Source organism: Pimephales promelas, chromosome 2 (genome assembly GCF_988280905.1).
Source record: "Pimephales promelas chromosome 2, fPimPro1.hap1.1, whole genome shotgun sequence".
In the NCBI taxonomy this organism is placed as follows: domain Eukaryota; kingdom Metazoa; phylum Chordata; class Actinopteri; order Cypriniformes; family Leuciscidae; genus Pimephales; species Pimephales promelas.
This window is the reverse complement of record NC_142770.1, coordinates 14,079,813-14,098,330: the sequence shown is the minus strand read 5'-3', so window position 1 is coordinate 14,098,330 and position 18,518 is coordinate 14,079,813. Positions and strand designations below refer to the sequence as shown.

General features: G+C 36.6%; 1 protein-coding gene across 6 annotated transcripts in view; it reads left to right on the top strand.

Moving 5' to 3' along the window:
• camsap2a (calmodulin regulated spectrin associated protein family member 2a) overlaps positions 1–18,518 on the top strand; it is a 45,759-nt gene that overhangs the window by 7,420 nt on the left and 19,821 nt on the right. For all 6 annotated transcript variants that reach the window (XM_089116573.1, XM_039694860.2, XM_089116568.1 and 3 more), the window contains exons 2-4: positions 1,187–1,446; positions 17,434–17,595; positions 18,139–18,222. In XM_089116573.1, coding sequence (XP_088972699.1) covers positions 1,187–1,446; positions 17,434–17,595; positions 18,139–18,222 — 506 coding nt within the window. The remainder of the gene's footprint in view (positions 1–1,186; positions 1,447–17,433; positions 17,596–18,138; positions 18,223–18,518) is intronic.

Below are 18,518 nucleotides of genomic sequence, written 5' to 3'. Positions count from 1 at the left end.
GAACAGAGGAGGAACCAAACCTCATTAATTAATTAACAAAACTCATTAAATTCCACTGAGAATAGTGGCATTAGCTAGCTTTGTGGTTAGCTAGAATGTGTTGCGCGTTATAAACAAGTGTTGCCAACAGGGACGGTGTAGAGTGCCCTCTGGTGGACAAACTATACAACTCCAACACTCCAACATGACATGGTTGAAGCGTGTTTCGTCCGTTTTTATTTTATTTTTGAAATATTCTATTATCGGCCATTATAACTGCCGATACCGATAGTTTGGAAAATGCCTAATATCGGCCGAAAATATCGGCCTGCCGATGTATCGGTCTGGCTCTAATCTTGATGCTCCTCGATGCTTTTGACACAGTCTGCCATGAATGGCTTATTTCTCAGCTTTCTGATATCGGCATCACTGGTTCAGCTCTCATTTCCTATACCAGCGACAGAAAGTATTATATCAGCATACAACGTCATAGATCTGCCACTGCTTCACTCACACAGGGTGTTCCTCAAGGTTCAGTTCTTGGTCCACTATTGTTCATCATCTACATAAATCCACTTATCATACGCAGGCATGGACTTCAATTCCATTGCTATGCTGAAGATGACATTGAAATTTATCTTACCATCAGCTCTGATAGGCCATCCCTGCCTGACTCACTCACTGCATGTCTCAGGGACATTAAGCACTGGATGCTATTATTGCAATGCTTTATTTCTTGGTCTGCCCAGAAACGAATTGCAAGACTACAGTATGTTAAACTCAGGAGCAAGTGTTCTCACCTCCACCAGGCGTTCTGCTCACATTACTCCTCTGCTTCATGAATCATGACCTTCACTGGCTACCCGTAGCATCACGTATTCACTTTAAGATATTGCTTCTTGTCTTACACGCCCATATTTGCCAGACTTTAGAACGAGGGAACCGGGAGTGCTACTGTAAAATGCTAACTCACTTGCGCGTTTTGGCCTACAAAGTGACGTGATAACTTCGGCACTCTATTTACATATTCATCTATACGCCACTCTCATCTGTGTTGGGATATTTGCGTGGTATACCGCTGGTCGCTTATTTCGAACCTATTTTCACCCCTAAGTGAAGAAGGAAAAAGAACGTTGCTGCCATCTAAAGGTCCTGATATACGTACTCACAGCAATGTAACAGTAACTGTTATTCTGTCATCCTGCAGACAGTGTTCCTGAAGACCTGAAAGAGCCCCTCTACCTGGACCAGTATGAGCAGGAGCACCTGAAGCCTCCTGTGGCCGATCTGCTGCTGTCGGCTGAGCTGTACTGTCGAGCAGGGAGTCTGATTCTGAAGAGCGACGCCGTCAAACCTCTGCTGGGTCATGACGCCGTCATCCAGGCTCTGGCTCAGAAGGGCCTGTACGTCACCGACCAGGAGCGACTGGTGACCGAGAGAGACCTGCAAAAGAAACCTATTCAGATGGTGAGAGAACCCTTTTACACAAGTTCCTTTGGGTTATGATTGCCAGTATTAGACTCAGAGGTGTCGGTAAAGGACCAAATCTCAGTTTCTTAAAGGAGTAGTTCACTTTTAATAATAATTTACTCGCCTTTCTTCAGTCATTTCTTCTTGAACCCAAACGGTTCAAGGTCCAAAAGATAGTTTCAGTGCAAACTGCAAACTGTTCAAAGGGCTTTAAACGATTCCAGACGATGAATAAGGATCAAATCTTTCGACCGCTGAAAGAACAAAATGAACGAATCTTTTTCCGAGTCAATTCGTTCATTTCGTTCGTTGAATGAACCAAATGACACGGGAAAAGATTTGTTCATTTTGATGAACGAGTTCGAACAGGAGAGTCACGAACGTGCATAGCAAGGCGACCAGAGCAAGGCGACCATTTGAGCTTATAAAACTTAAACTTTGTTTGTTTGTTTTTAAATGAGCGATCGTTTCGCTTGATAAGACCCTTATTCATCGTCTGAAATCGTTTAAAGCACTTTCAACAGTTTGCAGTTTGCATTGAAACTGTCTTTTGGACCTTGAACCGTTTGGTTACCATTGAAGTCCATTATATGGAGAAAAATCCTGGAATGTTTTCATCAAAAACCTTAATTTCTTTTCGACTGAAGAAAGAATAACATAAATATCTTGGATGACATGGGGGTGAGTAAATTATCAGCAAAAGCTTTTTTAAAAGTGAACTATTCCTTTAATTGAATTTTGGCTTTACATCTTATTTCCCTGAAGTTAAACCCCATTATGATGGAGCTTTGGCGCGGCAATTGGTGCTATTGTAGGTTTCGTGGATTTGAGTCTGGCTTAATACATAAAATAGCCACACAAAAACCTGCATCACTGAAAATGATGGATTAGTGTTTTTAAATTATTTTTTGACTTACGAATGTGGTTCATATCCGACTGGCGTCTATTTAAGATAAATCCCACCATTAATATGAATGATATGCAATTTTGTCTACTTAAATAAAAGGTAAAACAGTAAAAAACTGCAATCAATCATTTTGAATGCAACAAATTAATTTTGCCATCACAAGATTATTATGTACAGCATGGAAATGAATATTAATTTTGGATTTACTAAAGATTTTAAAGTTTCAAAAAAATAGTGTTATTTTTAGCATTTCAGCATTATTTATATAAAAAAAAATTTTATGTTTAAGTTAACGACAACAACACTTTAAGTGAGCGATAGATGACAACAAAGGTGTTGTAAATTTCGCCCAATGTTCAATATGGTCAATATCAATATCTTGCCTCCCTAAGAAGTGCATCACGCTTCTGAAGTAAAATTCGACAAGTATTTTCATGTTGTCTTTAAAAGCAGCTTTTGAAAGGCCCAGAATGTTCATTGGATAGACAACTTATAATTCTCTCTCTGTTTTATGTTTTTTTTATCTTGTCAATGTGTTTAATTAAAGACGTATTTCGGGCTCATAGCATCTGCTTTAAAGATATAAAGAGTGCTGTTGTTGTGTGAGTGACTTCCTGTTGATATTTAATTACCGCGCCGCTGTTTGCTGTGCCTCTGGCTTCCTCAGCCTCAACGGAGCACATATCATCGCAAACAATCTCTTCGCTGCGTGAATAACGATTTTGTATAGTGCCAATAATGATACTTGTTACAATAGTCTTGACAAATTGATTATTTTTATTATATTAAATGGTCACATTGCTCGGTTGGTAGTTATTTCTCTACAGTTTAGAGAACCAGAGCTATTGATGCTGCTTGTAGCCGAAAGCATAGCTCATTGATTCAGGCCTGTATGGCTTGATCTCTTGTACAGACAGAATGAACGTTTCAGCACCTTGATCTCAGAGGCCACAAATCCTCATTAGTGTCAGAAAGCCGTCCATCTGTCTGCTGTTCTACACCAGCTCTGGTACAGTAAGCTGTCTGACTACAAGATCTGTCGGTCTTCCCGTGCTCAACTTTAACCTGTTTAGCCTCGCGCTGTGGGTTGTTTGGCTATGGCTTTGTGGCGGCCCCATTTCGAGAAAATGCTGCTGTCATTACATCGTGTAGAAATGTTTTATGCTTCCGTTGGGTTATTATTGCCAGAATTAGACTCACTGAGGTGTTGTAAAGGACCCTGCATTTTGGCTTTTCAACTAATATCCCTGAAGTTAAACTCTAGATTATCTTTTAGCTTTGGCACGGCAATTGGTGCTAATGAAGGTAATGTAGGTTTGAGTCTGGCAGGCTTGTGAATTTTAGAAAATAGCCACACAAAAGCCTGCATCACTGAAATTATGGATTGTATTAGAATATTTGTGTTTATTAGTCTATTAGTAAGTCTGCCAGCATCTCAGGATCTGGTCCTAAAAAGTGAATTGACTGTATAACACGGAATTTGTCGAAATAATATATCGAAAAAATCTCGATATAGACTAATGTCTGTGAATATTAAACTGCAAAAAGACTTGAATATGAACCTTTCATGTTGCGGTTTCATTTACCACACATACACTGAAGCATGTGTGACGCTCGCGGTGTTTTTTCAGCCTCTGCCCGCTCACTATATGAGGACATGAATGCATGAACTTCATCTCCAGAGCTGCTCTGAGAGTCACTTCATGTCACTTTTCTTATAACTCTTCTTGACAGTTTTATTTGAGAAAAACTATCCTCATATCATTAACACACAGAAAACCAAAGGTCTACATGGCAACATGTCAAAATAAAAGTCCAGTTTAACTTTAAGAAATTGTGACAGAAACAGGGCTCCATACTGTGACTAAAATGGTCCAAAAATATAAATTTGTATAAAAAAAAAAAAATTAAATTATTGTCGAGATCGCCACTGTTAATAAAATAAGACGACGCGCAGCGAAGTTGCAGTGCGCGAGTGCCCAAATAAACACGGGAACAGCGAGGATCTGCATTCTGCAGCAGAAACGCATGTCAAACCAAAATATTTCAAGCTTTTTCAAAGCCCTCATCTCATGGAGACGTGTCAATGAATGAACATGCAACAAGTACTGTAAAAGTGCAGGAAAGAAGTGGACTACAACAGATATCAGCTGTGGACACAAACTAATATTTAACGATTCTCATTTTTAATTGATACTGAAATGGATTCGTTTTCTCAATATCTTCTCAATATTACTGGTTGTCAACAAGACTTTATATACTGATATATTTATTCACTAAAAATATTCCATTTAGAGTCAGTTTACTTGGCTTATCTCCTCTGCTCTTTTGGGAAGAGGGTGAGTAATGGGACACTGCTTTGGTTTTGATGACAGAGTCCTGCTGTTTTTGCAGAAACCACACACATTAATAAGGTTTGACTGCTCCAGCTGAACGACTGCGGCGGTTTACCATCAATAATTCAGCGTGGCTTCTATTTTGGATGTGAGAGGCAAATCCTGTCAGTTTTGTTAGGTGATCAGAGTTTCATCTGCTTGTGCATTGAAATGTTCTTGAAAGCAAAAGTGCTTTGGCTTTACCTTTGTAAGGATTTAAAGTTTTAGTTCACACAAAAATGTAAATTCTGTTTTTAATTTCTCACCCTCATGTCGTTCCAAACCCATAAGGCTTTCGTTCATCTTCGGAACACGAATGAAAATATTTTGAAATAAATGGGAGTGAAAACTAATCCTAATCGTAAAACTAATCCTTATGAATCGAGCGGTTTAGTCCAAATTTTATAAAGGGGCTCGATTGCTTTATATGATGAACAGATTGAATTTGGCTTTTATTAAGATATAAACATTCATCAACACACACGTCAGTTATGATAAATGGAAGCCATGCTTGCTTGACGTGCGATTAAAAAAAGTGAATCGTTCTCATGTTGCGCAGCACGTTTGTGGTTCTGCAAGAACCAATGAGGTTTGTTCTCACGTGTCAAGAACCGTTGAGCTTCTGTTTATGCTGATAAATTTTGTGAAATGTGAATAAAAGACTAAATTCAGTCTGTTCAACATATAAAGCAATTGATCAATTCATTTGGATTAGTTTTACGATCTTTTTAAGAACTTTTTTTAGCGCGAAAGTGATAGTTGTGCAGAATGTCAATGGAGGGACAAAAATCTTTAGAAGTAAAATGATGTTCATTTGTGTTCCCGAAGATGAGCGAAAGTCTTACGGGTGAGTAATTAATGACAGAATTCTTCTTTTTTTTTAAATCCTTTAAAACAGTCATGATTTAGTTTTACATGAACTAGGGCTGTCAAACGATTAATCGCGATTAATCGCATCCAAAATAAAAGTTTGTGTTTACATAATATATGTGGGTGCACTTTGTATAATTATTATATATATATATATATATATATATATATAAATAATATATTTAAGAAATATTTTCATGTATATACTGTATAAAGATTTATATATAATTTATATTATGTATAAATATAAATATTTTATATATAAATAATATTTTTTTCTTAAATATACATGCATGTGTGTGTATTTATATATATATATATTAAATGCAAAAGGCGAAGCTTGAACTAACGGGTATGTCCCTCTTTGGCTAATGTACTTTCAAGATGGATATATATATATATATATATATATATATATATATACAAAATAATTATACACAGTGCACCCACATATATTATGTAAACACAAACTTTTATTTTGGATCTGATTAATCGTTTGACAGCTCTAACATGAACATTTTTCATCTTCTCTCTGACCTTTCTATTTGAACAGCATTTTTGCTACTGTACCTTTAAGACTTTTTAAGACATTTAATGTACGGTATGTAAATGACAACTGTCGTCATTGGACGGTGATAGGTGTGTTTGTCGCTCTAACATTAAAAGTGTGACATTCTTAGTTTGCACATGAGCTGGATGGACTCTGTAGGAAGTTTTGTAAATCTAACTCTTACTTTAGTTTTAAAAATTTAAGGAAAATCTTGTATGGGAAAATGTCTTTACTGCTTTCTCTCTCTCTGTCTCTCTCTCTCTCTAGTCTCTACTGAAGAATCGTATTTGCTACTGCAGCTGCCGCCCACCCACACACAACCCCACATTCATTCTACATTATAGACTCTCTCAAAAATACATGCATACGCACACATATGCAGCTCACACTCTCACCCACATAGTCACGCCAAAGTGAAAAAAAATGTCATAATAGTCATTGTGTTCAGGGTTTAAAGCAGTTTTACAGCGCACATAGATCTGATTCAACACGTAGATTTTTATTATAATACATTTTAAAAATATATATAGGCATTTTAATTGTATATTTAATTTCTATACAAGTTATAAGTTATATGAAAAATCTACTATATATGCATCTATTTATTCTCTAATATATACAATTATTTAAAGTATATTAATTATATACAATATTATCCATAATAAATATATATGTCTGACATTGTGAAATATGAAAAAGTATTATGAAACATGAAAAAGCATTGTTTTGTTTAATTATATTTTTAATTGATATTTTATGAATAAATATTTTATTATATATATATATATATAATGTTTTGTAGTGTATATATAGCATATGTATGCATTTTAAAAATAAATGTTAATCTTATATTTAGTTAAAATTTCTACTATATATTTATATTGAATGAATATTTAATATATATTGTAATCACACTTCTTCTGTTAACAAACCCATATCCTCATATGATGTTGTTGTGTAATGAGACTGTATTTTCATGTTGGTACAAACTGCTCACCTGCATCGTTACTCTGAGAGTGAATTTGTGCTTAATTAAGGCTAATGAATGTTTTGACAAGTGTAAATTTTAACACCAGAGATGCAAGAATCCAGCCTCTTAATGACATGATGCTATATCTGGCCCTGGCAGACAATGAGAGAGAGTCACATTTAGTGCTGTGGGCTCTTCAGCGATGGATGTTATTTACTTGCATGCACAGTAGGCAGCTGATGATGTGACAGCACTCATATTTTTTTATTTTTTTTCTGAGGAAATATGCTTGTCCGTTCAAAAAACGAACAGGGATGCGATGCAGATACCTTGAGTCCTTTTGTTTTTCATCCATCCATCTGAATTTGAGCTGTCCAATAACATATTTTATATGTAGTTTACATACATATGCATGCATTAACCCAAACTAAAGGTATTGCATTTGAGACGTAGACTTCTGCATAATTCACAAACCAGCGCAGTCTGCACACTTGACCTAGTTCATGTCTCTCCGCATCGGTGCTTGTTGATCATGAATGGAGCCAGTACTATTTTGTGGTAGGTTCTTGGAAGTATTTACATTTGATTCAAGGATTTTGTGTGATAATTGCTACTTTACTGTCGCAGGCTCCCAGGGCGCACATGGTGATTGGGTATTTCCTGGTTTTCCGTTTTTTGAGATGTTTCCTATAGGGAAGGGAATTTCTTCAGAGGATTAGTCTTATTTATTGGGGAAATGTACATTTAATTCTTCTGTCATTTTAAATATTACATGTGTAAGCTTGACGGTGAGTAAATAATAGGAATGCTCCGATAAGGATTTGTACAGTCGATGCAACTACCGATTTCTTGTCATCATGATCCGCTGATACATATCCATATCCATACATATTCAAGCTTTATATAAGCTTTATATGAAATATCATGTTATGTTGTGTGTGGGCTTGTTTGAATTGAGACAACTTCTTCTAAATAAAGACATGTGATATTCAATAGTTTATGTAAATGTTTTTGCAAAGTTACAGAGAATAATGAGGAAGATGAATGAAGAAGATGTCGGTGGCGACTTTTTACGGTTTTACGCCATGAAATTGCGATTGGTTCATGACATCATGCAAATTTAGTGACTTATAATCAAGTCATAGAATGTGATTATCGGCTGAGACTGGTCTGTGGCCGATCGATTGGAGCGCGATGCATAATGATGCATAATTAAAATTTTTGGGTAAACTATTCTTTTACTTTTTATGTTATTAGGTTAAAAATAAAAAAGGTAATTGTGACTTTTTATCTCACAATTCTGACTTTTTTTCTCACAATTGCGAATTTACATCTTGCAATTCTGACTTTATTTCTCAGACTTGCGAGATGCAAAGTCAGAATTGCGACATATAAACTCAGAATTGCGTGATATAAAGTCGCAATTGCGTGTTTTAAAGTCAGAATTGCGAGATTTAAAGTAAGAATGGCGAGATATAAAGTAAGAATTGCGAGATATAAAGTCACAATTGCGTGTTATAAAGTCAGAAATGTATGATATAAAGTCAGAATTGTGAGAATTAAACTATTCTGAGAGGGAAAAAAGTCTTCACAATTCAGAGAAAAGATAAACTCGCAATTATGTGTTATGTGTTGTGAGAAGTCAGAATTGTGGGATAAAAAGTCACACTTCTGTCTTTTGTTCTTAGAATTGCGACTTTATATCACGCAATTCTGACTTTATATCTCGCAATTCTGACTTCATATCTCGCAATTATGACTATATATCTCGCAATTCTGACTTTATATCTCGCAATTCTGACTTTATATCTCACAATTCTGACTTCATATCTCGCAATTATGACTATATATCTCGCAATTCTGACTTTATATCTCGCAATTCTGACTTCATATCTCACAATTCTGACTTCATATCTCGCAATTATGACTATATATCTCGCAATTCTGACTTTATATCTCGCAATTCTGACTTCATATCTCACAATTATGACTATATGTCTCGCAATTCTGACTTCATATCTCGCAATTCTGACTTCATATCTCGCAATTCTGACTTTATATCTCGCAATTCTGACTTCATATCTCGCAATTATGACTATATATCTCGCAATTATGACTTTATATCTCGCAATTCTGACTTTATATCTCTCAATTATGACTATATAACTGGAATTATGACTATATATCTCGCAATTCTGACTTCATATCTCGCAATTCTGAATTCATATCTCGCAATTCTGACTTTATATCTCGCAATTCTGACTTCACATCTCGCAATTATGACTATATATCTCGCAATTCTGACTTTATATCTCGCAATTCTGACTTCATATCTCGCAATTATGACTATATATCTCGCAATTCTGACTTTATATCTCGCAATTCTGACTTTATATCTCTCAATTATGACTATATAACTGGAATTATGACTATATATCTCGCAATTCTGACTTTATTTCTCACAATTCTGACTTCATATCTCGCAATTGTGAGATAAAAAGTCGCAATTCTTTTTTTCTTTTTTTTTTTTTATTCAGTGGCGGAAACAAGCTTCCATAGATTTGAGAACATTCTGAGCCATAGTTGTTACTTTACTGTCGCAGGCTCCCAGGGCGCACATGGTAATTGGGTATTTCCTAGTTTTCTGCTTTTTGAGATTTTTCCTATAATTAAGGGAATTTCTTCAAAAGATTATTGTGATTTACATGGGAAATGTACATTTAATTAATCTGTAATTTTATAACTATTATATTTGGATGCTTGTTGGTGAGGAAATGAAAGGGGATGGTGCCCCAGTCAGGATTTTACAGTCGACACATCTACCGATTTCTTGTCATCATAAATGTCTGATATCGGTATCGGCATGATGACAAGAAATCAGTAATCGTATTGATTGACTGTAAAAATCCTGATCGGAGCATCCGTATCATTTTTACTGTACTGACAAAGGCTCCCAGGGCATGCATGGTGATTGGGTGTTTTCTGCTTTCCCGCTTTTTTGATATTCTTCTAACTGTGAAGTCATGGCACTATATTTTTCAATACTAACTCCAGTTTATTCTCATATAACTAGCCAGAGTTCTTCAACTCCTTTTTGTCGATATTCCCATGTTAATCCTCATTCAACAGCCAGACAAACTTGACAATCAAATCCTAGCGGTGCTGCATCGTCTCAAACAGTCATGGTCAGTTTGAATGCTGTAGCTCTGCACATTGGTCTGACGCTTTCCCGTCTCCACTGTTCACACATGCTCTGTTGCCATAGCAATGCCATGTAAAGGCGGGAGGCAAGGTGGATCCATTAGTGCAAAGTACAATTTAAATCCAAAAAGCCAAGGTAAATGTAATCTTCAAATTGAGGATTAGAAGGCAAGGTTTCTATATCAGCATTATTCAGGCCTTTTGCTTTGCTCATGTCTTTCTTGGCTGGCTGCTATGATGTTTTTCTCTTCAAAAATCAGACTCAGCAGATCAAATATACCTCGACATGACAGGAAATCACTTTCTCTTATCTTAAATATAATAAATGCTTACAATATTTGATGTGCCTTTTGGTTTCGCTCAAATGAGAGCGTCTTGGCAGGTGTTTCACCAATAGGTCCTCTCAAAAGGAAGAAATGTGGTTTTGTGCCTTTGATTTAGTTCTCTGGCTGTCTTGGAGTGGTGAGGGAGCCCCAGAGGAGCATGTTTTCAGCCCGACTCCAACAAAAGCCTGTTTACAAAGGCTGTTTCTAATGTTTCAGTGTTGTTTTTTAGCGGCCACGGCTGGTATGTCTCATCAGCATTATCCACCCTTAAATTTAGGACAAAGACGAGCTAGTTTCCTTTAATTGACTGTTGGAAAATAATAATTTTATTATGTATGACTTTAAATTGTGTATTTTAATGATTTTATTTTTATAAATCTTAAAGGAAATGTAGATTTAATTGTTCTGTTATCTTCAGCATTGTAGGCCAAAGATTGGTTGATTCAGTATATTAAAGCTAATATTTTGCTAGTAAAATAAAGATAGTATATTAAAGCTAATAAGGAATATTTAGTATATTAAAGCTAATATTTTTATATTATTCCCAGAATAAGGCACCTGACACTTAATCCTTGTATGCGTATGTGTGTATGTATTGTAAGGTATATCAGTGTATGACATATTTAATAGTTTTTCTTAATTACCCACAATTCTGAATCAAACAAATATTTAATGCATTATTTGACCAAAAAATAAAAACTCTGTCATTTCCTCACCTAGATAGGGCTGCACAATTTATAGAAATATTTTAATTTAGATTTTCTTTTATTATTATTTTTTTTTTTTTAGGTTTTCTATGATTGTTTGTAGGGCTGTACAATTTGGTTAAAAATGTATGATAAATATATCAATATGGCTATAAAATAAGAGTAATTAGAATTGAAATGATTAGGGATGCACGATATATCGGCCACTATTTGGTATCAGCCAATATATGATCAGTTTTAATGTTATCGCTATTGTTAAGTCTGCAATATAGGCTACATAAAAATGTAATAAAAATGTTTAGATTTGGATTTAGATCCAGGCCAGTATATCGGTTATCTGCTTTCTAATATAAAGAATTATCGGTATCAGCCAACCAGAGATTTAGGCCAGTTTATCGGTTATCGTCTTTCTAGTATAAAGAATTATCGTATCAACCAACCAGGGATTTAGGCCAGTATATCGGTTATCGGCTTTCTAGTATAAAGAATTATCGTATCAACCAACCAGGGATTTAGGCCAGTATATCGGTTATCGCTTTCTAGTATAATGAATTATCGGTATCAACCAACCAGGGATTTAGGCTAGTATATCGTATATCGGCTTTCTAATATAAAGAATTATCGGTTTCAACCAACCAGTGATTTAGGCCAGTATATCGGTTATCGGCTTTCTAATATAAAGAATTATCGTATCAACCAACTAGGGATTTAGGCCAGTATATCGGTCATGGGCTTTCTAGTATAAAGAATTATCGGTATCAACCAACCAGGGATTTAGGCCAGTATATCGGTTATCGGCTTTCTAGTATAAAGAATTATCGGTATCAACCAACCAGGGATTTAGGCTAGTATATCGTATATCGGCTTTCTAATATAAAGAATTATCGGTTTCAACCAACCAGTGATTTAGGCCAGTATATCGGTTATCGGCTTTCTAGTATAAAGAATTATCGGTATCAACCAACCAGGGATTTAGGCCAGTATATCGGTTATCGGCTTTCTAGTATAAAGAATTATCGGTATCAACCAACCAGTGATTTAGGCCAGTATATCGGTTATCGGCTTTCTATTATAATGAATTATCGGTATCAACCAACCAGGGATTTAGGCCAGTATATCGGTTATCGGCTTTCTAATATAAAGAATTATCAGTATTAACCAAACTTTTCATATCGGTGCATCCCTTAGAATTTATTTATAGTCATATATTGATATAAAAAGAACATTTGTGGTCTATATATATATGTGTGTGTGTGTGTGTGTGTGTCTGTGTTTTTCCCATTAAATAGTTACGATGTTGGTTTCATTTCCATCAATCATGCAGGCCTACCCAGATGTAGGTATTTTTGTGTGCATTTGTGACTGCTGGGAGTTGAAACAAGGAGCAGTGCTTTATGAGAAATTCATTACAGGACAGTTTCTCCTTTCTATAAGGACAGATAAATATGAAGACGATGCTTTTTTGGACACATGGGTTTTGCATTATATAACAGCCTAATTTTCTATTTGTGGGCTGTTTGTTTTAGATCTTCAACAGGAACATGATTATAAATGCATGATTTAAAACTACTTTTTAGGAAGTTATTAGTACAGAAGAAAACACTTAATGGGTAAATTTGACTTCAGACATGTTTGGGGCTCACACATCCAACCTGCAACATTCAATCTCATTCCCTATCTTGCTGTCATCATAAAAAAGCCCCCAAAATTAATAAACCATTGAGCTATTGATCTCTGTTTTGAAGCTATTATGAACAGACTTTTTCTCAAGCCAGAAGATCGAATCATTACACACAATCTGACCATAACACCCATTCAAACTGCAAAATGTTTAATCAGTAAAAGGATTTATAAGTGCAATCCGCTTAAACGAGAAGCCCAGCGCTTATGCAAGAGACCGTCCTCTTTTTTTTTTCCTGCGTTGAGACGTGGGAGTGTCACAGCTCATGCGGAGAGGAAATCAGACCCACTCAAGTGAGAAAAATCGCTGACTGAACAGCATAACTCAGTGTCACTGGGGTCCGTCAAAGTGAATCTTTCCATCTAACTGCATTCATACTCACCTGATGCGACAGAAAAGCTGCGCTGTGGCATTCAGAACTACCTGTTCAGCTGAACAAGCGCTCGGATTTACAGAGAAAGGCCAGAACGTTTCCCAGGCAGCAAAAAGAGCAGTGCTTTGAAAGGTATAACATCTGCATTACAGTGATAAACATGGTGTAAATTAAATAATGATAGAATTATATATATATACATACAAATATTCCACCTAAAAGAGCATGGACTGAGAAGTCCAAATTAAACATGATTTAATGACTCGTAAATGTAAGTACACATTGATGATGGCCTAAGACACAAATCGAGCGGTTTGTGTGAGAAAACGCAGACCGAAGCGCCCGTGCCTTTAGATCACTTGGACGTGGCTGTGGTTCCAAGAGGTAAAAAAACGATATAAATACTGTTCGTTTTCTCTCACAAACTGCTCGTTTCGTGTCTTAAGCCATCAATGTGTACTTCAACAGTACATTATTTGTTAACCTTTTATCATATGTCTTGGAGTATCGCAATAATATCGTATCGTGATATGTATCGAATCGTGACATGAGGGTATTGTTACACTCCTACAACTTAGTGTAAGTTAGCTTCCCAATCCCAAACCATACAGATTACTCATTAAATACCACTAAGTATTTCAATCATTCAATTCTTAGGAATCTTCATCCCTATTTTTCACTCATTTTCATGTTTAATGGGCAAAGTTATCTAGCCTGGCTGCGCCCGCCTACGCACTTCCGCTCAATTTCATTTTCCTTCAGTACTGCGTCTGGGACCGCTCCATATCCTTAGGTTTCCAGAAATCAATTTTTTGTAGGACCAATCAGCGAATAGAGGGAGTGGCTGAGAACGATGATGTTGATGTAGTGCGTCAGTTTGAGTGCAGTAATGGCAGCGGAGAAAGACGTGAGAAAAGCTATTCGGTCCGTTGTTGGAAAAGAAACTGCCGAATATACAGAATTTAAAGCCGGATTGTTATCGTCTCACCTCTTGTTGCACAACGGAGGACCAAGTGAAGGAGGCAGAAAGGTTGGAAGTTTGTGCTGGGCAGCTCATGCACACCGTGACATTTTGGACTTTAGCCTGGTGTTCGCGGTGTTCGGAAGCCCCGAGTCCTGGCTGCTAAACTATTGTTGAAGATCGGCTCAGGAGTCATGTCAGTCGCTCAGATTCCCAACAGTAAATTTACTGATTCTTGTGATGAACATTTTGAGCCCCTTTGTGCACTCGTGCAGGAGGTTGGTGTGTCAGTTTTACATGTTGTAAATCATACAAATTGGTTGTAATTTAAAAAAAAAAATTGTCATAAATAAAAATTTTAAAACCCATACTTTGGAGACTATATTTGATTTTCAGTTTTAGATGTCAATGGTTAATTTGTTTTAATAAAAAAACAACTAAATGCCATATAAAAATGTACAAACACATACTTTGAAGACCATAATTAAGGTAATTAAGAAACAAAAATACGTAATATGAAAAATTGTTGTTTATTACACATCTGCAGACAGACTGATCATTCACTGTAACTTACAGCATTGACTGAATAATCACTGTCCTTCATGTCAAATATACATTTCGAATTAATAATTGTTCCTAGATTAACAAAACCTGCAGCTCTCGTTGACTGAAATCCTATTGTAAATTTAATCCTCTGATCATTCGGAGTTCGGACTTGTTGTTTCTTTTACTGTCTATGGTTGTTCCAGCCGTTTCGGCGCATGACATACGTCACTCACGACCACACATTAGCGATTGGCTATGGCAGATCGTGAGTGACTCTGGGCAGATCCAATAGATTTGAACTTTAATAGTGAACCCGCCTACAAGGAAGGAAACGTTTCTCAATTGAGGGAGGCCAGACTCTCTGTACAAATGAAATGTATGTACGAGAGTCTGGTAGAACCAGGCTAATGAGACTTAGACCTGAGTGCAAAAATGGAGGCTCTAGCCCCTTCCAGAGCTGAGATATCGAAACTCAAAAATTAGGCCAGAAAAAAAAACGACAGTGGTACCCCTTACGTTTTTTTTTTTGGGCGAAAAATTACGTTTCTCCAATCTTCCCAAATTCTGATAGAGGGCCATGAGACTTAGACCTGAGTGCAAAAATGGAGGCTCTAGCCCCTTCCAGAGCTGAGATATCGAAACTCAAAAATTAGGCCCGAAAAAAAAAACGACAGTGGTACCCCTTACGTTTTTTTTTTGGGCGAAAAATTAAGTTTCTCCAATCTTCCCAAATTCTGATAGAGGGCCATGAGACTTAGACCTGAGTGCAAAAATGGAGGCTCTAGCCCCTTCCAGAGCTGAGATATCGAAACTCAAAAATTAGGCCCGAAAAAAAAACGACAGTGGTACCCCTTACGTTTTTTTTTTGGGCGAAAAAATAAGTTTCTCCAATCTTCCCAAATTCTGATAGAGGGCCATGAGACTTTAGCCTGGCTGCGCCCGCCTACGCACTTCCGCTCAATTTCATTTTCCTTCAGTACTGCGTCTGGGACCGCTCCATATCCTTAGGTTTCCAGAAATCAATTTTTTGTAGGACCAATCAGCGAATAGAGGGAGTGGCTGAGAACGATGACGTTGATGTAGTGCGTCAGTTTGAGTGCAGTAATGGCAGCGGAGAAAGACGTGAGAAAAGCTATTCGGTCCGTTGTTGGAAAAGAAACTGCCGAATATACAGAATTTAAAGCCGGATTGTTGTCGTCTCACCTCTTGTTGCACAACGGAGGACCGAGTGAAGGAGGCAGAAAGGTTGGAAGTTTGTGCTGGGCAGCTCGTGCACAATGACCGTGACATTTTGGATTTTAGCCTGGTGTTCGCGGTGTTCGGAAGCCCCGAGTCCTGGCTGCTAAACTATTGTTGAAGATCCGCTCAGGAGTCATGTCAGTCGCTCAGATTCCCAACTGTAAATTTACTGATTCTTGTGATGAATAGAACATTTTGAGCCCCTTTGTGCACTCGTACAGGAGGTTGGTGTGTCAGTTTTACATGTTGTAAATCATACAAATTGGTTGTGATTTAAAAAAAAAAATTGTCATAAATAAAAATTTGAAAACCCATACTTTGGAGACTGTATTTGATTTTCAGTTTTAGATGTCAATGGTTAATTTGTTTTAATAAAAAAAAAAAAAACTAAATGCCATATAAAAATGTACAAACACATACTTTGAAGACCATAATTAAGGTAATTAAGAAACAAAAATACGTAATATGAAAAATTGTTGTTTATTACACATCTGCAGACAGACTGATCATTCACTGTAACTTACAGCATTGACTGAATAATCACTGTCCTTCATGTCAAATATACATTTCGAATTAATAATTGTTCCTAGATTAACAAAACCTGCAGCTCTCGTTGACTGAAATCCTATTGTAAATTTAATCCTCTGATCATTCGGAGTTCGGACTTGTTGTTTCTTTTACTGTCTATGGTTGTTCCAGCCGTTTCGGCGCATGACATACGTCACTCACGACCACACATTAGCGATTGGCTATGGCAGATCGTGAGTGACTCTGGGCAGATCCAATAGATTTGAACTTTAATAGTGAACCCGCCTACAAGGAAGGAAACGTTTCTCAATTGAGGGAGGCCAGACTCTCTGTACAAATGAAATGTATGTACGAGAGTCTGGTAGAACCAGGCTAAAAGTTATCTGCCATTGATGTTTTTCGCTAAATAATTGAAACAAATAATATTAATATATTTTTACATTTAATTAATATTAATTTTGAATTTGTTTATCAATATTTCAGTCATTTTCACTCGTCATGTACAGGATATTATACTAATAATGTTGAGAGAGGATGGGCCCCCAAGAAAGAGCAGGAGCGACTGTCCTATCTCTAATTGGGTCGAGCAACAGGGGACGGATGCTGCCGTTTCCAGGGCAACACACTCCAGAGAGGAATGACTTGCTGCCAACTGAGAGAGGGACAATTGTCAGGATGTATATTCGGGAGAATGGGCCTGTGTCAGCAGTTTAATAGTTTGAACAATCTTTTATTGATTTTCGTTCACAGAGCGCCCACTTGGCCATGATCGACACGCTGATGATGGCGTACACAGTGGAGACGGTGAGCGTGGAGAAGGTGATGGCGTGCATGCAGCAATACTCCACCGACTACCTAGACGGAGATGTGCCCTATGACACAGAGGATGCGGTCACCAGCTGGATGAATAAGGTCTTACTGTCCTGCATTTATCTGTAACTGTGCATCATGAATCATCATCTTAGTTGTCGCATTTGAAGACCGGCACGCTGAATTTTTCCTCATTGGCACGTATCATTTCTAAGGGCATTCCGACTTATGTTTACATTCCCTCGCAGGACAGCTGTACAGGCAGCCTAAATCAAGACATTACCTCAAATGTACACACACATGCAAACCATGACAAACTGCAAGGCTATTTCTCTTCCTCTTTTTTTGCCAACATTGGAATATATACAACATATCCACAAAAATATCTTCATTTAATAATGCAATTTTATTCCAATTTACCCCAAATTATTGTTTACATTTTAATGATATCATTAATAATATAATATGATATATTGTAATGTAATTGAGGGATTCCTAAACTTTTTTTGTTGGCTGAAATACCCTGAGATTAAGTTCATATTTAAATAATATAAGAAATTTTGTTTTGAAAAAAAAAAAATTGTGGTGACTTGTATATAAACTAATATATAGAAGCTCAAAAACTTTGTTTTACTCATTTTCAAGGTGAACGAATACTTGAAGGAAATCATAAGTCAGGAGCAAAGGAGGATGGAGGCGCAGAACGCAGAGCCTGTTGAGAATCCAAAGGTAAGTGTGCACTTCCTGTTCTAGCTGAAAACCAGCGATGATTCATGTCACTTTCATCTGTAGGAGGAAAATGCAAAAAAGTGCTAGAGGTAAGATGTATTTTTGTCATAATGAGCTCTTGTATATCTCCGAAATCTGCTTAGAACAACGTTCTGCCAACATGCCAGTGAAATCCTTATTTTTTTTGCCTCAAAACTCAAATGCTTGTTCAGATTATTCTAAAATTCATGCATTCTGATACACTTGAAGACGGTACTGTACAATACAACGTTGAATTACTTATGTTTAATATTAAA